Source organism: Mesoplodon bidens, assembly GCF_964165515.1.
Source record: "Mesoplodon bidens genome assembly, chromosome: 3".
Lineage (NCBI taxonomy): Eukaryota > Metazoa > Chordata > Mammalia > Artiodactyla > Ziphiidae > Mesoplodon > Mesoplodon bidens.
Genome location: NC_138178.1, coordinates 61,195,750 through 61,220,384, shown reverse-complemented (window position 1 = coordinate 61,220,384; position 24,635 = coordinate 61,195,750). Strand labels below are relative to the sequence as shown.

The 24,635-nt window shown below is 34.5% G+C and overlaps 1 protein-coding gene across 7 annotated transcripts in view; it reads left to right on the top strand.

The window, feature by feature from the left end:
• Nucleotides 1–24,635, top strand: part of MYO9A (myosin IXA) — a 284,585-nt gene that overhangs the window by 71,403 nt on the left and 188,547 nt on the right. For all 7 annotated transcript variants that reach the window (XM_081228009.1, XM_081228011.1, XM_081228012.1 and 4 more), the window contains 5 exons: nucleotides 5,326–5,423; nucleotides 7,634–7,760; nucleotides 16,898–16,987; nucleotides 20,773–20,889; nucleotides 22,908–23,042. In XM_081228009.1, coding sequence (XP_081084135.1) covers nucleotides 5,326–5,423; nucleotides 7,634–7,760; nucleotides 16,898–16,987; nucleotides 20,773–20,889; nucleotides 22,908–23,042 — 567 coding nt within the window. The remainder of the gene's footprint in view (nucleotides 1–5,325; nucleotides 5,424–7,633; nucleotides 7,761–16,897; nucleotides 16,988–20,772; nucleotides 20,890–22,907; nucleotides 23,043–24,635) is intronic.

Here is a 24,635-nt window from a genome sequence, read left to right as displayed (position 1 = left end):
TTATTGTTTATTTTAAAAAGTTACATCCTTCCTGTTTTATATGTCAGGTAACAGTCTTTTCACATAATGAATGCATACTTTTTTTTTTAATAGCAAGAGAGGCTATAGCCTTTATGTAATTTTCCAAAAATTCCTATAAATAAGATTATTTTATGTTTTAAATTGAGAATGATTTAAGGGCATATATGATGTAATATAAAATGAGTAGGTAAATTTAGCTTTATTTGTTATATTTTGTACGAACAAGTTTGTAATTGTAAAAAGAACACAAAAAGTCTTTTTCCTTTACTTCAGTTTGCAATTAGGTCAGATGTGAGAGGCTGAAAACATGCACTCATCTATATTCATTAACTAATGAACTAATTTATTAACTGTTCCTCCTGTAAACATAACATGTCTTATTCCTTGCTTTAAATAACCATCACTTTAATTCTTACTGCATGTGATTACAAACTCCTCTAATTGGAAAACTATCAGAGTTGAGAAGTATTAGTAATTATGACATTAATTTTTTCCTTCAGTTTAATTGCATTACCATTTCATAATAAATCAAGTAATTTGCAGTTTCAGATTTAATATTTTGGAAAATAAATTTTAGACACTTAAATTTATAGATACTGATAACTTTTAATAGAAAAATTTTATGCTATTTTGTCACTCTTGAGAAGCTACCATCTTTCGCCTAGTACACCAAGTGACTGTGTGTGCCTCATTGGGAAGTAGGTAGGAGACTGGGAAACTCATATGGTGAATATAAGACTTGATTGCCTTTACAGAGCTTATAGTGAAATTGTGAACTGGTCTGCTATTGTTTAGACAGTGTAAGTAATGCTTAAGAATTTTGGGGCTCTGAAGTAGATAGACCTGACTTGAATACTGGCTCCATCTACTTACTAGTTTTGAGAACCCAAGCAGGTCACTTATTCTTTTGTTTCCATCACCTATTTAAGGGAATAATAATGGTCTTTAACTTTCATGAGTATTAAATTAGTGCATCTAAAGAGTTTGATAGATTGCTTAATACTGTGTAAGCGCACAGTAAATGTTTCCCCCATCGCTGCCACCACTGAAAACATCACTCTCCATCTTTTCCTCTTAGAAGAACTTTGTAACCATACTCTCCTACTCCCTTAACATTACTTTCATCACTACCCTCCCATTTATTACGTTTTCAAATCTATTATAGTTAGAACTTTGATTAATTTCTGTTGCTTTTTATCCGCAAGGTAATTAATGCAAACAAGCAGTCTATTTGAGGATCTTTTGTTTTATTCTTTCTTAGCTCCTCCTCATAGTATATTTGGGGGCAAACTAAACTTGTTTTACTCTGAGTTATTAGAACTTATGTGACTAGCATTATAGGAAGAGAGGATTAAGGAGGGTTCTGCAATTTGTGTTGTATTTTTTAACATACATTATTTGGAACTGTATAAATGATCCCAAGAGGAGAAAATTGCTTTTGACAAGGGACCTGTTGTTGCCCATTGTACAGTGATTTAATTCGTTTTAAGGGTTATCCTATTAATACAAGCTCAAGCAACTAGTGTTTCATGGGAGATAGAGGATTTAGAACTGGATAGATTTTGGTTTGGCCACCCCTGTTATTTAGGTGACTTATTTAACCTCTGAGTCTATTTTCTTCACTATAAATGTACATACAATTAAATATACATATGCATAATTAACTCCTTGTGTTTTGAGGATTTAGAGATTATAAACGGTAAGTGACTCATAATGACTGATATGTAGAAGATATTTAGTAAATGCTAATTTCCCTTCTTTAAATGGTAATAATCTATTCAAACAGTTTTACCTTAAAGCCAGTTCTGAATAACTTCAATGGAAACAGTTAGTGTCACCTAATTTTTAAATTTTTCTGAACCAAGCTTTGAATGATTTTAGGGTCCAACTATCAGGCGAGTTTAGTGAGAATTGCCAGAATAGTTCTTAGGATATTGACATTCCACCATGCTGCAGAGGATTAGAACTCATATCTCAGTGAGGCCAAGCTTCCATCCTGGTCATTACTGCCTTTATAGGAACCCAACCATTTGTATAGTACCTGGCCTCCCATTTTCCCATGAGGTAGACCTTCTGCAGGAATCCTGATGCAACTTGGGCAGGAATCTTTGAATCATAATGTTTCCATTCTCCCTATTTTAAGTATTTCTACAACATAGCACTCTTACTGCTATTCACTGTCCAACAGTTTATAAATTTGTGGTCACTCCCTTAAATACTGCCTTTTTGGCTTTATGCCAGTCCAATATGAAGGTCTCTGCATGCTGCACAACTTCCTTTGCATATATTTTTCCATTTAAAAACCACTTTAACATCCGTATTATGTTTGATCATTATAAAACCCCTGGTTGTAGTTAGTATGGTTACCTTTCACACCAGAAGCAACAGTGGCTCAGAATTTAAGTGACTTCCCCCACGGTGATGAAGCAAGTTAATAGTGTAATTGGGATTCAAATCAGGCTATGTTCTTTATATTCTTTTTTCTTAAATGATCTTCAGCATCTTTACTAATTCTCAAAGTCAATTATTCCTATTTATGTCCTATATTATCAACTGGTAGCTATAAAAAAGTATGATTTTTATAAGCACCGTTTTAAGAAATATATACAGCGTAGGAGAAAAATGTGTAATTTGACTCTGCTCTTCACTTTCTCTCCTTCATAAATGTTTACTATATGCCAGGCTTATTGTAGGTGCTTATAAATGAGAAAGCATTCTCATCATCTCATACAAAGGGAAAAAAGGCTGATAGCATGAAAGAACATTTTGGTGTGTTTGTGGGGAGTGTGCAGTGGCGTGTTATCAAGTAAGACTAGAGCCTGAGCTAAGTTTGACAAGAGGAATCAACTATTTTCTTTCAGTGGAAAGGGTCCTAACAGTTGTTGGTTAGTTCCCTGCCTTATTCTTTGACCCTTACCATTTCATTGTTTTCTAAATGACCTCCAACAGCTAGTATTTGTATCTTGGTGCTTGAAGGCTTTTCTCAGAACCCTTGTGCTCTTGCATGACCCTCTAGAAGTTCCTAGGAGTTAACAGCTTATCTCTAGAAGTCCTCAACCAATAACTCATGGGAGGTGGTATATAAGTGTTCCCGCTCCTTCACCTGTCTTTTTTTTTTTTTTGGCGGTACGCGGGCCTCTCACTGTTGTGGCCTCTCCCGCTGCGGAGCACAGGCTCCGGACGCACAGGCTCAGCGGCCATGGCTCACAGGCCTAGCCGCTCCGCGGCATGTGGGATCTTCCCGGACCGGGGCACGAACCCATGTCCCCTGCATCGGCAGGCGGACTCTCAACCACTGCACCACCAGGGAAGCCCCACCTGGTCTATTTTTTATACTGTTTCCCAGAGATTACTTTGGGATTAAAGTCCAGTTACCCACTGTGGTAGCTACTTTAATATTGTACCCTCTTTAGGCTACATTGCCTTCCCTACATTCCGCTAGTACTTGTACTGTCTCAAGGTCTGCTTCCATAGGAACTCAGATTAAGATAAAGATATTTCTGGTCTGGTAGTTTAGTCCATCCTTAGTTTTTCTAATACCATTGTCATCAGGGAAATACACATTAAGTACAAGCATTTAAAAGTTAATTATGATTTTGGTCTTCACTGAGACCATTTTGTATTTCCAAAGAACAATTTGATTACAGATAACAGCAAGTATAAATGTATTTATATTTTAGTTCTTTATTCAATTTATGTTCTCAATATTTTATACACATTGTTTTATTCATTCTTGTGGTAGATAAGAACAACCGTCAGTTATGAGAATCATTACTGTATCATTGAGTTTACACAAGTAGAAGCATAGTTCTCTTTTTCCCCACTGATTTATTATAGAAAACTTTTTACTAAATCATAAAATGAGTGAGCTATTTGTGGTTTTGGGGGGAAGAAAAGCAAGAGCTTTTAAAAAGCTTTACTATAGGTAAAAGAAAAATGTGTTAACTTAAAATTTTTTAGTAGGTAGGATGTTGGCATGTCTGTAGAAGTATGTCTTAAAATTGCTTACTAAAATTTTATAGTCAGAAAATTTAAGTACATGGGTTCTCAGAAAGAACGTTTCTTGAATTTAAAAATTTAAACTATCCATGTATACCTTTCCATAGAGAATAAAAATATTTTAATAGCATTCTAAGACTTAATATTTAATTTTAAATTTTATTATTTACATATATATTCATTAACTCATTCTTACAGTGCCTAAAGCAAGTTGTACATGGTAGATACTTGATAAATACTTTTTAAAAAATAAATGAGCACTTTGTTTACTTCTCAAAAAAGAATATCTCATTCAGTTAAATAAATCATTCATTGTATATCTACTTTAATAATTTCCCACTTTCTTCTTGGCACTGATTTGATATTGGAGAACTTCAGTAAATGAGACAAGTAATAGTTCATGTGTTCATTGAGTATTTAATACAATATTTCATAGGAAGATAGGCATTAAAAAAGTAAATACATGTGAGGAGGTTTTTGAAAATGTTAAGTGTAAGGGACTGTGAGAACATATAGTAAAGGGATTTAAAGACTTATTTATTGTTTTAAAGATTTAGATTATGTGTACAGCGTCACCGTTTGACTTTTGGGGGAAGTGAAATGCAAGAGTTGCTCTAGAAGAGTAGTATTTTTTTATTTGGTAGTACATAACTATTTTTACTGACTCATATCATGTATGTTATTTGCAGGTTTTTATACTTTCACATATACTTTTTTATTTTGCTCACTGATTACCATGTTGTTTATATTATTAGGAATATAATATTTGTTATTTCTAATATTGATATAATATAAACATCTTTGTATTATAAAAGTCTAGTCTCCACTTCTCAACTAAATTGTTGCCTGTTCTAAAATTTATTTTTGTGTCCCAGGATCTAGTTCACCTTGCATATGGGTAGACACTTACTAAATATTTGTTGAATAAATAACATTTGTTTGTGGAATTGAGCTCTCTTAAATGCTTTGGATCTCCAAGACTCTTCAGAACCACTCAAAATCAAACTATGTATCAGAACATTTTATACATATTGCTAGCTCTTAAGTTACTTTTGAGATCCTTGCTTGAGTGATTGTGAAAGAGGGAGAAAAGATAACCTACTGGTATTTTGGTAGGTGTGTGTTTAGTGTGCATACTTGTAGTAAGATAAGAAGGCTAATGAATTTGGCAGTGTCTAAATATTTCACCAGCTCTAATTTTTATAATAGGTATATTTATCTAAAATTACTGTATTTCCACGTGGCTTAGGTTACTTTTCAATAGGTAGTCTTGATTTTTCTCCCCCTTTTTTCTTAAAAAAACAGGATTGCTTCACAGTGGAAGGGGAAGATTTGAGGCATGACTTTGAACGCTTACAACTAGCCATGGAAATGGTAGGATTTCTTCCCAAGACACGAAGACAGTAAGTTTATTTATTGTATTCTTATACCCTTGGTAGAGAATAGATCATGATGTGTGTTTCAAAAATTCCTCTTCTTTGATCCTTTGAAACAATTTTCTGATATTCCTGATCCAGTGCCTGATCCAGTTCCATCTTAACCGTTACTTAGAATTAGAAAATTTATTTTTTTAAAAGACTTGTTTTGAATTGCTTTCTTTTGTCATAAATCTTTGAGAGTCTGTTGAAAGTTGGAGCTCTTCTTCCTGTAAAATGTAATACATAAACATTTGCATATTATTGCAAGGGCTCATGGTGCCCCCCAAACCTCTCCATGTACCTTACCTAAAAACCGTTGCTTTGTAACACTATTTTATAACTCCTTGTTTTCTATATCATTGATCTTTAATCTTATTAAGACATGCATACATTTCAGTATAACATAGTTTTCTATGTATTTCAACTGTAAATTTATGTCTGTAGCATTGTGCTAAATGTATATTTTTCATTGTAAAAAAAGTAGAACTGTAAAAAGGTTGAGATAAGGATGGAGTAAATTATGCTTAAAATAAAGAAGTAAATTATATTTAAAATAAAACAGACTACTCTAAAGATGCAAATAACCTTAACCTTATAAGCTTTTTGAGAGCAGGGATTCTTAATTCATATTTATAAATCTTTTAATATTGAATTATAGTTTATTCAATTGTTTATAAGACATTTATTATTGCTGGAGACTATGCATCACATATTTGTGGGTGAGAAACATTATTGTGCTGATTATTGAATCCAAAATTCTGAAATAGTGTAATGTGCAACTATATAAACTACTACTAAAAGTAATTTTTTAAAAAATGGCTCATAAGTTTGTTTTTTTATGTTTTTGGCTTTCAGTAGTTTTTATATTTCAGTTGATACTGAGTTTCCTCTCTAACTCAGAATGTTTTTATGAAATATTCCTTTAGAATTGACTTGTATTTTGTTTGAGTCGTGTTAATGACTCAATCATTTAAAAATTTTGAATTATTTGAAAAATTACACCTATGAATTAGATGTTGCTTCGGACCTCCGAAAGTACAGCTATTAGGTTCCTAACACAATATCTTTGTTTTATTTAAAATGCTTCCTAATTTTAGGAAGACACATAGTTAAAATTTCATAAGTAGAACAGATTTATTCTGAGGAAATAACTGGAGAAGGCACAAAGATGTGTGTATATATAGATTTCTAGGAAGGGCTTTTAGATGGAGTATTCAACTGTGTTAAATGCCTTTGAGATATCATGTAAGTTAAGGACATAATATATTTTTCTAAGTTACATGGAGGTTCTTGGTAACTTCTATGAGACATTTTACTGGGAGGCAGATGCCAGAATGTGTTAGCAAATAGGGAATGACAAAGTGAAAGCAAGGAGTGTAAGTTAACATTTCAATAAGCTTGTTTGTGAAGTGAAGATGTGGGATCTAGGATGGGTTGTTTAAAGTAAAAGAGAAGTGAGATTATTTTGATAGAAAGTTCTTGTCAGGTTCAGGCGAGAGCTAGAAAATTGGTATAATAATGTTCCGGAGTAAACTGAGTTCCTGAGATGTATAGCACAAGTGTAGGGATTAGTTGTTGTCTGGAGGAGGGGCATGTGTTCTTCTGAGACAGGAGGGAAGGACAGTCCAGATGCAGATGTTTCACGTTAAGGGCCTGATATTAGATAATATATCCCAGTGGCCTCATACTGTTTTTTAAAAAGCATTTATAATATGATGGGAAGTATAATATGACGTAGGAAAGCATTTAAAAAGTATAACTAATAATAAAAAATCACCTAGGTTACTTTGTTAAAATACAGATTCTAAGACCTTTCTTTTAAAGATTCTGATGCAGTAGATCTGAAATAGACAGTGTAAGGAAAGGACATTCCAGGCAGGATGAAAAGCGTTTAGAAAGTCCATGGACTTTTGAAACACTACGGCAGATTCAGACAATAGTAGGAAGTCCCCTTCAAATAGCTATATCTGACAGGTGATATAATTCTGAAAGGGTTATGTAAAGCGCTTTGCACAGTGCCCGACATAGTGAACACTCGATAAATTTTAGTTATTATAGTTATTATTATCCTATTTCTTATTTTTCTGAAGACTAAATGCTTTGTACTGGTTAATTTGCTTGATTAGAATTTTGGAATGAAATAAGCTTAGAGAATGCACATAAGCAAGCTGTAATTTATGGTTTTATTTTCACAGGATTTTCTCTCTTCTCTCAGCAATACTACATTTGGGTAATATCTGTTATAAAAAGAAGACATACCGGGATGACTCCATAGATATATGTAATCCTGAAGTTCTGCCTGTTGTCTCAGAATTATTAGAAGTAAGTGATTACATTCTCAGTTGTCATTTCAAATACTGGGTAACTTTTCAGTTTTTATTTTGTGTAACTAGTTTGTAGGTATAAATGGGTTAATACTTTTTATTAATAGTGTTACTCCAAAAGTTGGAATTTTTGCTGTTGTGTGTGCCAGAATCTTTAGAAGATTTGGGTTTTCTCCCCTGCCTGCCTTTGCCCCAGATATCCATGATTCCTCAATTTGCTGAATAGGATGAGTATTTCACTCTATACTGTATCATGTTCTAGGCCTTTGTAATTTTTCTCCTTCTATATTTGATATTTCCTCTCATAGTAGGATGTTGGTTAGATTATTTTATTTGAAGATGGGGTATCTGGATGGGTGGAGAAAAGGGTACTACTTTTTCTTTCTTCATGGCTGAATGGGAGCCAAAGGTCTTCATCTCCTATGACATTTCCTCCCACATCAGGGTCTTTATTATTACCCTATTCTTTCTTCCTGGAGTGATGATTTCTCATGTTTTCTGAGCTAACTACTCATCTTAAAAGGGATATGATTTTTGTAGACCCTCCCCTCTGACAGGAAATATATGTGTGTATACTCCCCTGAGTATATTCACATATCTACAAATATTTTTATGTAACCATCTATATCTATATAAACATGATCTGCACAGCAAGGGAAACCATAAACAAAGTGAAAAGACAACCTACAGAATGGGAGAAAATATTTCCAAACAATGTAATTGATGAGGGATTAATTTCCAGAATATGCAAACAGTTCATACAGCTCAATATCAAAAAAACAAAACAACCCAGTCAAAAAAATGGGCAGAAGACCTAAATAGATATTTCTCCAGAGAAGACATACAGATGGCCAACAGGCACATGAAAAGATGCTCAACGTTGCTAATTATTAGAGAAATGCAAATCAAAACCACAATAAGGTATCATCTCATATCAGAATGGCTGTCATCAAAAAGTCTACAAATAGTAAATGCTGGAGAGGGTGTGGAGAAAGGGGAACCCTCTTGCACTGTTGGTGGGAATGTAAATTGGTGCAGCTGCGATGGAGAACAGTATGGAGGTTCCTTAAAAAACTAAAAGAAAAATAGAGCTATAATATTATCCAGCAATCCCACTGCTGGGCATGTATCCAGTGAAAACTCTAACTCGAAAAGACACATGCACCCCAGTGTTCATAGCAGCACTATTTACAATAGCCAAGACATGGAAGCAACATAAATGTCCATTGACAGATGAATGGGTAAAGATGTGGTGTGTGTATACACACACACACACACACACACACATACAGATACGTACACACACAATGGGATACTACTCAGCCATAAAAAAGAATGAAATAATGCCGTTTGCAGCAACATGGATGTACCTTGAGATTATCATACTTAGTGAAGTAAGTCAAACAGAGAGAGACAAATATTGTATGATATCACTTATATGTGGAATCTAAAAATATGATACAAATGAACTTATTTACAAACAGAAATAGACTCACAGACATAGAAACCACATTTATGGTTACCAAAAGGGAAAGTGGGAGGGAGGGATAAATTAGGAATTTGGGATTAACCAATACATACTGCTATATATAAAATAGATAAACAACAAGGACCTACTGCATAGCACAGGGAACTGTATACAGTATCTTATAATAACCTGCAATGGAAAAGAATCTGAAAAAGAATACATATTTATATTTATTGTATATCTATATAAATAAAACTGAATCACTTTGCTGTACACCTGCAACATTGTAAGTTAACTATACTTCAGTAAAAAAATAAAAATTAAAAAAAAGATAAACATGAGATTATACTGTTGTTTCTAACTAATCCATTAGCACATGTATCATTCTAGCCTCCTCCCCTTGCTTATCTGTAAACTCACACTCTAACAGTGAGGAAGCTGTCTCCCATCAATCTGCCATTCATTTAGGTATTCAATTCTAGTATACCTGTAAAGCAGTATTAGAATTTTTAACCCATATATCTGTGGGAAATGACTTTATGGTGTCGTGTTACCCCTAGTTTTACAGACTCCATTTATTTCCAGAATTACTTAGGTCAGCACCTTTTCCTCCCACCCCCTTCACTGAGGTTGTTATATTTGTCATACAGTTTTCATGTCATGGTCTGTAAGATTCCCACAACATCTTAAATAATTTTCTAAAAATTTGTACACATTAAGATTCACTCTTTTTGCTATTTAGGTTGTGACAGATGCATAATGTCATGTATCCTCCACTACATTATCATACAGAATAGTTTCACAGTCCAAAAAATTCCCTGTGCTTCACATTCAATCCATTGTAGCAAACTACTGATCTTTTTACTAGCTCTGTAGGTTTGCCTTTTCCAGAATATAACATAATTAGAGTCATATAGTATGTAGCCTTTTCAGACTGATTTGTTTCACTTAGCAATATACATTTAAGATTCATCTGTGGCTTTTCCTGGCTTGATAGCTCATTTCTCATTATTGCTGGGTAATATTCCATGGTGTGGATGTATTATACCACAGTTGATTTATCCATTCATCTGTTGAAGAGCATGTTGATCGTTTCCAGTTTTTTGCAATTATGAATAACCTTTTTTTCTGTTAAAATGTCACTTATCTTTCAAATCTTGGTTCATATACTACTTCATGGGACTTAACCATATTAAAGGGTCTAAACTGACTCTATCAGCATAGAACATTTGCTTCTCCTTAGCATAGTTCAGTATTGGCTTTGTAGCATAAAGTTAATTGTTTACCAGTTTGTGTCCATTATAAGGTGGCAGCAATGTTCTTTGAGAGCAATGGATGCCTCTTATTGATCTAACCTTACAGTGTTTATTATTTTGTACATGCCTTGCTGTTGCTTATTAACTTTAATGGAATGAGTTAGCCTGGAAGAAGGGTCAGGAGGGAGTACCTTGAATTGGAACTAGATTCACTCATTGGAAAGAAGTTCCAGGGTGTGGAGTGTGGTATCTGAAAGCTGTAATTTTGAAGGTCATGAGGGTCAGAAAACAGATGTATTTCAGGCAGGCATTTCAGGTGATATTTTAGTCAAACATTTGGTATTGTGACTAGTGGTCTTTCTTATAAGTTCAGGCATTCAGCAAGTACCAAGGCTTCTAGTCCTAGTGCAGTATTACTTTTTTTTTTTTTTTTTTCTTTCTTTCCGGTACGCGGGCCTCTCACTGTTGTGGCCTCTCCCGTTGCGGAGCACAGGCTCCAGACGCGCAGGCTCAGCGGCCATGGCTCACGGGCCCAGCCGCTCCGCGGCATGTGGGATCTTCGCGGACCGGGGCACGAACCCGTGTCCCCTGCATCGGCAGGCGGACTCTCAACCACTGCGCCACCAGGGAAGCCCAACAGTATTACTTTTTTTGGTGAGAGACTAGTAAGAGGAATTCAGGCAATTTAAAGAGGTATTGGTAAAAAAAGGAAAAATCCAATTCTGAGAATTGGACTTACCAGTGTCAGAGTTAGAGTAACAACTAAATGTGATTTGATGGCAAATCTCACTTTTGAACTCAAGCTTCTCAAATTCCTTCTTGTTATATATAGTTTGGACTGGTTCTAGGAATGGAGGTTTAGTAAGTAGAAAGATGATAATCTTCAAAGTCAATGAGCTAGAGAAGGTCTGAAAAGACCTACCAGGGTATCCTGCCTATAGTTAGATCTTATTTTAATTTATTATTATTATTTTTTAATTAAAAATTTTTTTTTGGCTGTGTGGCTTGTGAGATATTAGTTCCCCGACTGGGGATCGAACCTGGGCCCTTGGCAGTGAGAGCGCAGAGTCCTAACCACTGGACTGCCAGGGAATTCCCATAGTTAGATCTTATTTTTAAATATGGTTTTCTCTAATTGATTAACATTGATAATGATAATTGGAACCTTAAGGCTTTCATTGAAATAAGATTGAAAGATAGGCACAATAACTGGTTTAATTAAAATGTAAACTCTTTAGTAAAGGTTTAATTTAATTTCCCTCCTTCCCAAAGTGATTCAATTCAATAATAAATATAGATTTAGCTTTTAAGAACAAATAATGGTTTAATTTTATTTATTTTTTCCAATTATTTTTTTAAATTTATTTTTTCCAATTATTTTTTGTAGTTACCTCAGGCAGTAGTGAACGGTTTGCGTCTTCTGTGTACTAAATCCTATCTGGGGTAGATGCTTGTAAAATTATTAAAAGCAAACAAGCTCCAATAGATTAGTTGTATTTAATTGTGGAGCATGTTTTTGTTGTGCAATATTAGAACCATCATCATTACCATAAATTGTTCAATTTTTAGTAGATTTGTGTGTTTTGAGTATATTTAACATCTATTGAAACTATTAAAGAATGAATTTTTAATATACATATCAGTTTCTCAATTAAGTGAATATGAGAAACATTGTAGATTGGATATTGAGCCCATTGCTAATTATTAATATTTTGTATTAATAAAGTTTATTTATTTATTTATTTATTTATTGGCCTCAACACGCACCTTGCAGGATCTTAATCCCCGACCAGGGATCATACCTTGGCCCCAGCAGTGAAAGTGCCGAGTCCTAACCACTGGGCTGCCAGGGAATTCCCTCAATAAAGTTTATTTTAAAAATTTAAAGTCATATTTGCACGATTAAGACTATTCAGAAAATTATAGAGGTAGCTGATTAAAATATGAATTCAGTGATTTTTTTAGGATGTTTATCAAAATACAAGCAAGATTAGTGTGTTTTGTGTGATTTTGTGTGTATGTGTGTAGATCTGTGTATGACCACTGTCAGGTTTTAGTGTCAGCATTAAATCAGCTCCTTAAAATGAATTGGGTGGTTTTTCATTCTTTAAAAATTTTTTTCTGCATCTAAAAGAGGAATCATTAGCAGAAAATCTTATGTTCCTTAAAGATTTGAACAATATCAACCCTGTGACCAATTGTATTTGATGTTCTTCCAGTTAGTTTTGTGTTGACTGATTTCTCAGAACTTTCAAATCTCGCTTGAGTTGATTTTGATAATTTATGTTGTTCTAGGAAATAATTTGTTGATTAAATGTTTAAAACTTATTACTTTTGCATTCTTTTAAAATATTTTGTTGATGTTTAAAATTTTTTTTTCTATGGTATTAGCTTTCAGCTTTCTATTTGTGTTTCTTAATTTTTTCTTTTGATATGTGAGATTTGTCTTTCATTTCTTATTTACTTATTATGTATTGATTTCTATTTTAATATATTTTCTTCTTTTTTTCTGTTAAATTATGAAATGTTTTCAGCATACAATATATGTGGAAAACAGCATGATAAATACCTGTGTACTTGAAACCTCATCCAAGTAATAAAATATTGCATGTATTTGAAGTCCACTGTGTTACTCTGCCCCCAGCAGAAGTAAATACTACTATGAATTTAGTTTTTTTTCAGTTTTTATTAATTGAAATTTTAAATGCAGTCGAAAACAGAGAGAACCCCAAGTACCCCTCATATAATGAACATAACCCAAGTACCCATTGTTAAGCTTCATCACTTATTAATGTGGCCTCTCTCTTTTTATCTGTATCTTCACCTGTTCCTTCCCAATTTTTTTAAAACAAATTCCAAAACAAAATCCCAAATATCTAAAAGATAATTTAGATGTTTTAAAAATATTCACAATAATTAAGAACCTACTGTATAGCACAGGGAACCCTACTCAATACTGTGTAATGACCTATATGGGAAGAGAATCTAAAAAAAGAGTGGATATATGTATATGATTAACTGATTCACCTTGCCGCACACTTGAAATTAACACAACACTGCAAATCAACTATACTCTAACAAAACTTTAAAAAAACTAAACAATATTATTAAAACACCTAAAAAAATTAACAGTTGTTTTTTAGTCTCAGACATATAGTCAGTGTTCAGATTTTCTTTTTCGTTTATGATTTCTGTACAGTTTCTTAGTTTTCATTGAGTTATAAATAACATACAACATTAGTTTCAAGTATAAAGAATAACATTTCAATATTTGTATATATTTCAAAATGATCACAGTAAGTCTGGTCATCTTTCAGCATACATAGTTACAAAAAATTTATTTTCCTGTGATTAGGACTTTTAAGATCAACTCTCTTAGCAAGTTTCAAATATGGATTACAGTTTTTATTAACTGTTGTCACCATGCTGTACATTACATCTCCATGACATGTGACATTTATTTTATAACTGGAAGTTTGTACTGTTTTGACTTGAATTTAGTTTTTGTCATTCCTATTCTTGTTTTTACACTTTCAGAATAGGTAGGTGTTTCTTTTCATAAAGAATATATAGTTTAGTTGTTCTGCATGTTTTCAGACTTTATATAAATGTTATACTATATGTATCATTCTAAAACTTGACTTTTTCACTTCATATTTTGTTTTTGAGATTTTTCAGTGCTGGTTTATATATTCTAGATTCTTATTTTTAGCTGTTGTATAAAATTCTGTTATATGAATAAAACAATGTATCTTTTTTAGTGGAGAGTGAAGTTGTTTGTAATTTTCCATTTATAGATAGTACTATGACAGGCATTCTTGTACATGTCTCCTTGTTAACATGTGTGAGAATTATTCTAGGGTGTGGTCCAAGGAGTAGAATTCTTGGGTTATGGTATATACACATATTGAGCTTTACTGACACTGGCAAATTACTCTCTACATGGTTGTACCAATTTATGCAAGTGTATGGAAGTAACCTATGCTCCATGTTGTAGCCAGCTTACATTTGTTTGTTCCTTTAAAAAAAATTTCTTGAGTCTACTACATAGGTCATTTATTTTTAAATATTTTAAAAATAATTGCTTACATGAACAAATATACCTCACAATAATACTACAATGGTTTTTTAAATTTTTTATTTATTTAATTTACTTATTTTTGGCTGCATTGGGTCTTCATTGCTGTGCGTGGGCTTTCTCTAGTTGCGACGAGCAGGGGCCACTGTTTGTTGTGGTGCGCTGGCTTCTCATTGCAGTGGCTTCTCTTGTTGCGGAGCGCAGGCTCTAGGCACGTGGGCTCCAGTAATTGTGGCACATGGGCTCAGTAGGTATGGCTTGCGGGCTCTAGAGTGCAGGCTCAGTAGTTGTGGTGTGCGGGCTTAGTTGCTCCACGGCATGTGGGATCTTCCCAGACCAGGGCTCGAACCCGTGTCCCCTGCATTGGCAGGTGGATTCTTAACCACTGCGCCACCAGGGAAGCCCCACAGTGGTTTTTATCACATATGTTTTTTCTTTGTTTTCTTAGTTTTGTCATTTTGTGTAATCTGGTATTAATATTTTTTGTTGTTGTTGTTCCGTGAAATATTTTAAATATATCTGAAAGGTTGAGGTTTTACATTTAAACTTTGGCTGTTCATTTTGTGAAGTTAATGTGCCTCAAATTGTTTCCATCGTTTGGAATTTGAAGATTGAGCAATGGATGCTCCAGAAGAAGGTGTATTTTCTTTGTTGTGTAATCATATTTTAAAAATGGTCGACCTGTCATGAATTTGCTGGTGACAGGGTAATGCCTCACTCTCTTGTTTTAAAACTCAGTTTCTCCTTGTACTCGTCTTTTTTTTTTTTTTTTTTTTTTTTTTGTGGTACGCGGGCCTCTCACTGTTGTGGCCTCCCCCGCCGCGGAGCACAGGCTCCGGACGCGCAGGCCCAGCGGCCATGGCTCACGGGCCCAGCCGCTCCGCGGCATATGGGATCCTCCCAGACCGGGGCACGAACCCGCATCCCCTGCATCGGCAGGCGGACTCTCAACCACTGCGCCACCAGGGAGGCCCTGTACTCGTCTTTTTGCTTGATATATTTTATATCATATTGTTTACATAAAATTTTATGAATGTCAAAGCTTTATTATGTATGGATGCTTTTATAAAATGGTCTTGTTTAGCATTTCATGCCCATCAGCATGGCAAAAACCAAAAGTCTGATGATACCAAGTATAGTCAAGGTTTGAAGAAATAAGAACTGTCAGTGCTTCTGCTAGAGAGAGCAAATGGGTAAAACCCATGTACAGGAGTTTGGCAATATCCTATAAAGCTGAAAATAGGTACACTACAACCTGGTAATTCCACGTTCAGGTATGTACTTCAGAGAAACTCTTGAACTCACATGCAAAAATATTCACTGCAGGCTTCCCTGGTGGCGCAGTGGTTGAGAGTCCGCCTGCCGATGCACGGGACACGGGTTCGTGCCCCGGTCTGGGAAGATCCCACATGCCGCGGAGTGGCTGGGCCCGTGAGCCATGGCTGCTGAGCCTGCGCATCCGGAGCCTGTGCTCCGCAAGGGGAGAGGCCGCAACAGTGAGAGGCCCACCTACCGCAAAAAAAAAAAAAAAAAAAAAAAAAATATTCACTGCAGTTTACTTTCTGATGGTGCAAAATTGTGAATAGCATAAATGTCTACAAGTAGGAGAATGGATTGTGCATGGTGGTAATTTATATAGTGAGATGCTATATAGCAGTTAAAACGAATAAGCTTGATCTAAATTACCAACATAGATCCCAAAAACATGTTTGTAATATAAAAACATGAACTGAAATTATACATATATATGTATGTGTGTATGTGTGTGTGTGTGTGTATAAAAACATGAACTGAAATGATACATGTGAAATTCATGATTGTACTGGCCTCTAGAGAGAGAGTAAGAACAAGGGAAGCATCAACTTTATCTTAAAAGTTTAACATCTGTAAGTGAAAATAAACATCTGAAACATCAATAAGTATCCATTATAATGTCCCTGGAATTCAAGAAGTATTGTCACTTTTTAGTCCTTGTCTCCAGGTTGTGGGATTATGGTTGATTGTCTTAAAATATTTTTTGTGCCATCCTGTATTTTTCATATTCTGCACGATGAAACATGTTTCTCTATTATGATCAGAAAGAAAACTTTAATTTAAAAAGCCCCATCTGTCTTATTTACCCTTTGTGTCTTTTTTATGGTGAAGTATGGTGAGTGGGACACTTAAATTCCACTTTGGCCAATATTTAAATTGCCCAGTGAATTGTCTTTTTGTTTTTTCTCTGTTGCATATTTACTAATCTCAGTCATTTTTTTTCTCTATTTGACTTTTCAATAAATAATTCAACCATAGTCATAAATCTTTTATATTGAATTTACTTTTCCACTGTATAGGTTAAAGAAGAGATGCTATTTGAAGCACTAGTTACAAGGAAGACCGTGACAGTGGGAGAAAAGCTTATTTTACCATACAAACTGGCAGAGGTATGAATAGATTTTCTTTGAAATCAAGGAACTCTGAACATTTTTAGAAGTTTAGGTTTATATTCTTTCTGTTAATAGAGTGAAAATAGCAGTATGGATTGAAATATTTTCTGGGCTCTTGAAATTTATCATGAACTTTCTGTCAACTTGGAAACTTAAAGTTGAGTGTAATTTTAAACAATACACTTACATTTTTCTCCAATGATCTCAATCTGATCACGGTTTTTAAGTTTCATAGTATTACTATGGGATAAGTAGATGATAGGTAGAATTATAAATAAGCAGTCTTTAACCCAAATGATTATTCCTTGTTGAGCACATCATATCTTCCAGCATATCATACTCTTTTGGTTTACTTTTTCATTGTTGGCCACTCCTTTGCAGTTCTTTTTGTTTGTTTTTTCTTTTCTTCCTGACTTCTTAAAGATTGGGTGCCCTAGGACAGTCTTTGTCTTTTCTTCTCTATATTCTTTATCTAGATTTTCTCACTTAGTCCCATGGCTTTAAATATCATCTGTATAGTAAGGCTTCCAGGTAAGTTTTATTGCTATAGTGTGCCAATATTACTATTATACCACTCAGGTGTATAGGAGTAGGAAAGTTATTGAAAAGCCTACTATTTTATGGTGAAATTTTATGAAAGTGTTGAGAAATCAAACTGACAATTATAAAGATAGGACAGGAATATGAGATTGGAAGTCAGAGAGATGGGGAAACAGTGATTTAACTGTAGAGAATGCTTTCTAGGCAGACATTGATTAATTTATCCCATTGATCCATTTATCCCATTTTTGGGGTCTCTCCTAATTGTACCTACAGGTCCACATTTCTTCATTATATCAGGTATCTTATATCGTATTTTATAGTTGCCAACTTTGAGAGCTCCTTTCTAGACAAGAGCAAAATCCAAATCGTTTTAAGAGTTTTGTTCATCTTTTACATAAAAGTTCAATGCTTTTATATTTTCTTTCTCAACTTTTTTCATTATTAAATATTTCTTTATGTTTATTTACATGTTTAACTTTAACTTCAACATTTTGAGATTATTTTTGTAGCCCCTGCTTTATTTTTGTTTATGTTTGTTTGGTATATTTATTTGTTTAGTAAATATTTGAAAACACTTTTTGTGTCTGGAATTGTGCTAGGCATTATGAGTAAAATGAAGAGCAGTCCGTAAGGATTTTAGTATTTTGTCTGAAGAGCAATGGAAAGAAGTGTTTTAAGCAAAAAAGTTGCCTTAGATATTTTTTTAAGGACAATCTGGCAGCAGTGTGAAAAAATCAGTTGGAGGAGAGCGTGTTAGTTTTCTATAGCTGTATAACAAACTTAGTGACATAATATAATACAGATTTATTAACTGACAGTTTCCTTGGATCATCAGTCTGGGCACAGGTTAGCTGGGTCCTCTGCTCAGGGTTTCACCAGGCTGATGTCAAGATATTCATAATGGCTGTGATCTTATCTGAGACTCAACATCCTCTTCTAAGTTCACAGGTTGTTGACAGGATTCACTTCCTTGCAGTTGTAGGACTGAGATCCATAATTTCTTGTTGGCTGTTAGGGGCCATTCTCAGCACCTAGAGTCTACTTGCCATTTCCTGCCATGTGGTCCTGTACACAACATGGCAGTTTGCTTCTTCAGGGCCAGCGGGGGAATCTCTGATGGATGGGCTCAGTCCCTAGTAAGTCAGCTCTACCCAAGACAGTATCTCTTGGGTTAACTAAAAAATTCACCTGATTTTGGGCCACAATTATATCTTTAAAATCCTTTCACCCTTGTCATATAACATAAGATAGTTATGGGAGTGAAATCCATCATTTACAGTCCTGTTCACACTTACTGGGAGAGGATATAGAGAACATGTACACCTGGTGATGGGAATCATTCTAACACAGAGGGCAAGAGTGAATGTGGAAAGATGAGTTTGGAGGCTATAGTAGTTAGTACTCCTGAGGAGAAAGATGCTTGCTGCTATGTCTAGAATGGTGACCTACTGATAGGGAGAAATTTATTTAGAAAGAAAAGAAATTTAAAAAGAAAGAAATTTAGATGGTAAAATCAACAAGATTGGGCAATGATTTGCTTAGTGGGAAGCAGGGAGGAAGAAGGAGATGTCAAGGATGAATCCTGGTTTTCTGGTACACACAACTGTAGAATACTGGTACCATTCAGTGAGAAAGGAAACACTGAACGAGGTCTTGTTTGAGTGAGAAAATAATTAATTGGTATTTGGGCTTATTGAGGTTAAGCTGTGATAGGCAAGACTGCATTTCAGAGAAAACAGGCTAAAAGTATAATATTGGGAGTTATGGTATACATAGGCATTATATTTGTATATTTGTTATATTTGGATTCTCTAAATATTTTAATTTGATATGGAGGTTTGTCTTTTAACTACCGAATTCAACTCATTTATATTCATTGTAATAACGAACATGTTTTCTTACTGTGTGTTTTAAAATATTTTGCTTTTGCTGAATTTAATCAGATCATCTTTATTCTTTTTCCCCTCCTCTGGGGAAAATAGAATGGTTATTCTCTCTATATATTCTACTATTGATTTTCTTTTTATTTTAAAGATATTTGGTTGATAACTTGCCTAAGAATAGAATTTTAGGGCCACATCCTTTTTTCTCTCAGAATTTCTAAACGTTTTCCAATTACTTTCAAGTGTCTAGTGTTGAAGATAGAGAATTTAATACCTGTCTTCTCTTTCCTATGTAGGTGATAGTTTAGGTAGGTAGTTTTTGTTCTGGAAACTTGAGGGGTTTTTTTTTTTCACTGAAATTCAGAAATTCATTCATCATCTATGTGTGGTCAGTTATAGTATTGTCTCCATTTTACAAATGTAAAAAAGCTGTAGCCTAAGAGTTTAAGTAACTTGACCAAGGTCAAATAGATGGAATAAGTAGAGAAACCGGGACTGGGAGATAGTCTAGCTCTTAATCAACACTCTCTACTTCCTCTAAAATTAAGAACATAGATATAAATATGTACCTGAATATACAAGCTTCAAAATAAGTCCCTAGATGAGAAGTACATAAATTATTAGGATTTGTATTCTTTTAAGTTCTAGGACTCAGCTGTCTAAGATACATGCCCCACAACCCTCTTTTTAGGTTGAGGTACTTTCTAAATGTTGGATTTTCTTTAAGTAATAGACTTCATTTTTTAGACTAATTTCAGATTTACACAAAAATTGAGCGGATAGTACAGAGAGTTTCCATAAACTGGGGAAAGCTTGAGGTGAGGGGAAAAAGTAAATCACATAACTCCATAATGAAAGAATTGTTACTGTTTGGGGATGGAGAAATTCTGGAGGTTACTGTGGATGACAAGCTGAAGACAGCCAGGAGTGTAATTGTGGTGTATGACTAGGATTCCACAGATAACTGATGCCTTTTTGATAATTGATTCCTATGCCTGGAATACTCTTCCCCCCTTTAGCTGGCAAAGTTCATTTATTTATAAAGTTCCTATTCTACCTTCTTTACTAGGTGAAATATATACCCCAGTTTTCAGTAAAAGTGTTTTGAAATGTGTGGACTCATGTTTTGTTTCCTTTATCTTTCATGGCAGTTTTAGCCTGGATTCCCTGAGTTGGATTAAATTAATGAGTATATATAAAAAACTTCAATTGTAGGTTATTTATATTGAAAGAAAAATTAATTTCTAATTCAGGATAATAAGCTTTTTTTCTTGAATGAGAGCAAAACACTTTGTTATAGTATCTTAGTCAGATTGTTGCCAATTTCACTTAGACTCCTAACTTTTTTTTTTGCAGGCTGTGACAGTGAGGAACTCCATGGCTAAGTCTTTATATAGTGCCCTGTTTGACTGGATAGTTTTTCGGATTAATCATGCACTTATGAATAGTAAAGATTTGGAGCAAAATACCAAGGTAGACATATATTGGATTATAATATATTTTTCCTGAAAAACTGTTTTAATAAAATGGGTAATGCATAAAATTTTAAAACATAGAATTATATAGAGTAATAAGTATCACTTTTTATCTGTATTCCCTGCTATTTCTCTCCTTATTTCTGCTTCTATGATCCTATTCAGTGAAACTGTTCTGTGTGTCTTTCCAGAGCTTTTTTCCTATGTACTTACATTCCTATAGATGTACATGTACAGAGTTGCTTTTAAACATAAAAATAGGATCATGCTATCTGTATTGTTTCTAATTTGTATTTTTTTTACCTGGTTATGTCTTGAAATATATCTAGACCTCATTATTTTTAATATTTAAATGTAAAACTTAAATATTTAAATGTAAAATTGCTCTTACATGACCTTTTCATAATTCTAATCTAATATACCAAGTTGACTTATTTTTTAAAATTAATTAATTAATTTTATTTTTTGCTGCGTTGGGTCTTCACTGCAGTGCATGGGCTTCTCATTGCAGTGGCTTCTCTTGTTGTGGAGCACAGGCTCTAGGCGTGTGGGCTTCAGTAGTTGTGGCACGTGGGCTCAGTAGTTGTGGCTTGCGGGCTCTAGAGCACAGGCTCAGTAGTTATGGCGCACGGGCTTAGTTGCTCCGTGGCATGGGGGATCTTCCCGGACCAGGGCTCGAACCCATGTCCCCTGCATTGATAGGCGGATTCTTAACCACTGTGGCACCAGGGAAGTCCCAAGTTGACTTATGTTTGAAGATCATTATTTTCACTGTTTTTTGTAAGGGCTTAGAATTAGTCAGCAGTATTAATCACACAAAATACTCTTAATGGAGACTTTTAAAAGTTTCTTACTATTTATCACTCATTACATCAGTTTGCCCAGTATCTCTCTTAGCACCAGTGGAGAAAAATTTTTTTCATTTAATCAAAATTGTCATACAACTGTATTTTAAGAATAAGGTGGGGTGGTGAGAAGAATGGTGGTTTGGGATATTAGAACTGAATATTTATCATCCATAGTAAGAAGTTAGAAGGTAATTTTTGGAGGTAAAATATCAAGAAATAGAGGAATAAACATTTTTTACTATATTATACTATTCTTTACCAAACAAGTAAAAAGATTTGAGTGTTGTTGACTTTACGGAGCAGAAATTGAGGGTGGAGAAGGGATTGTTGTTTTTGTTATAATCCTTTTAGAACTGTTTAATGTCATAAATCTTGTGTGTTTCTTTTTTTTGATAAAAATTTTTAAAGTTTTAACTTCAAGAAACCACATATTCTGATATCCCGTTTCATTTCTAGCCTGTGTAAGACTATTTAAACATACCTGTTAGCTTGATTCTTTTTTTTTTTTTTTTTTTTGTGGTATGTGGGCCTCTCACTGTTGTGGCTTCCCCTGTTGCGGAGCACAGGCTCTGGACACGCAGGCTCAGCGGCCATGGCTCACGGGCCCAGCTGCTCTGCAGCATGTGGGATCTTCCCGGACCGGGACACGAACCCATGTCCCCTGCATCGGCAGGCAGACTCTAAACCACTGCGCCACCAGGGAAGCCCAATTCTTAATGCAGAATTTTATTGGGATAGAGAAGTCAAACTAGGAAAAATTGCATGATCCTTTTGGCATAACCAGGCATAGCTAGGAATAACCTAGCTTTACTTTAGTAACCTTCTGACTTTCCAATAGCCTGTTTTTCCCTTCCCTGTCTCTTGGGTTTTAGAGATTTGTGATATTGAGGTAACAGGTCATTAACTCTGCTTTGTACATTTCTGTAATCAATGTATTACATGTGTTAAAACTTTGGATCTTTTTTTATAATTAAGATAAAAAGAAAAAGATGAAGAAAAAGAGAACTAACATGCTTTTCATTTGTAGTATATTTTGACTGAACACTGGCCCCCCAAGTTTTCCTCTCTACTGCTGTTGAAGAACATTTTGTTACTTATATTGTGAATATTATTCATGAAATAAATTTGAGCATCCTTTTTTAACCATAATTTTTTTCCTGTTTCACAGACTTTGTCCATTGGTGTTCTTGATATTTTTGGGTTTGAAGATTATGAAAATAACAGCTTTGAACAGTTCTGTATTAATTTTGCTAATGAACGCTTACAACACTACTTTAATCAGCATATCTTTAAATTGGAGCAGGTGAGTACCTGAATGTGTGTACGCTTGCCCCCTTCCTGCTCCCTAAACCCTAACCCCCACCTTCACATACACACACATAAATTTTTGAGTCATAGTCGTGATAAGTATTTTAAGTGTTGTATTTCAATACAGATATTATTGACTTCATATTAGTGTAAGCAAATTACAGATCAGAGCATAGTTTGGGGGCCTTATCACACAGGGTTTTCTTTTTTGTTTAATAGGCCTCAAGTATTAGAATCAATAATATGTGCTTGTTTGACTGCACCTTTGAATGAAAAAATACATGGGTTTGTTTTGAATTTTTGTTGATGTTTTTGATTTTTAATTGCCACCATGGGCTTGGTCACTGTGTGTAATGTTAAGTATGGTTGTTGGATTCCTTTGATCTCTTAGTTGGAGGATGGGATAGAGGAGCTTATTAACAGAATCTCAAATCAGCTCAGAATGTGGATACAAAGAAATAGGGCAGTGTAGAGAGACCAAAATGAGTAACTAGATATTTCTTGTGAGAAGTTCAAATTGACTGAATTAGTGTAGAAAGAGCAAGCCATCAGTTTCCATGAGAGTTCTTAGGGTAAATGCAGGGTTGAAGGAAATGTGGGCTCTTTCTCCAAGTGAAGTTTGAATTCAGTAACAAGTTGAGATTGTAGCCCAGAATTTCAGTTTGTATAAAAAGAAGCAGGGTTCACATTCACCTCAAAGGAAATAGTGAAGAAAATAAATGAACAGAAAACCACAACAGGTCTTTCCTGTCACTGAGGCTTGCCATCCTCTGTCCTGGCTTTAAGCACTGCTATTTTACTTAAAGAGTTATAAGGACTGATTAATATTCGCACAAGCAGCCTTAGTCTTGGCCATTTTGATGATTCCTTAAAGTTTTTAACACATGACCTTTTAGCTAGACTGTTTTTTAGAGCTGTTAAAAGATAGTATTATTTGTTATAATATCACCTAACATATATGTAGTGCTTACTCTTAAGTGGGTACTCTTTTTATTCTGGTGTTGCAAATGATGCCTAAAGCCTGTATTCAAAACACTCTGGCTTCATAATTCTTGCGTTTAATCAAAAGTTGAGCTGGGATTGGTTTCTTTACTCAATCCAGTGTTCTTTTTACTAGATTATGCTAAATCAGTATTTTTATCTCCTAAAATGGCTGTGTGTGTTGGAGGGGTGGAGGAATGCATTTTGTTGACAGCGTTTTGTATTTTTCAAAGAAAAGCATCAATTGCTCTGTGGATCATTAAACAGAAGACTGGTTAAATTGCTTTTGAAGAAGAAAGGTGTTCTCTTATTGTGAACTGAAATTATTCTTACCTTATTTAGAAGTCTAGATTAGCCATGGAGGAGCCACGAGAAATGCCTTACCTAAAAACATGTATAAAAATAAAACCTTACAGTTGATGGAAAATGTGTTCAAAACTACTTGGTGGGTGGGTGATCCTCATTTATTTGCTACCCTGCATATCATAGTTGTGGGCAATGTGGTGGAATTATGGATCACAAGACATAGATACTAAGGTATAGCTTTTTTTTTCTTTCTTTTAAGTCTCAGTATTTTCTTCTGTTATTTGTGATGTAATGGGTAAGC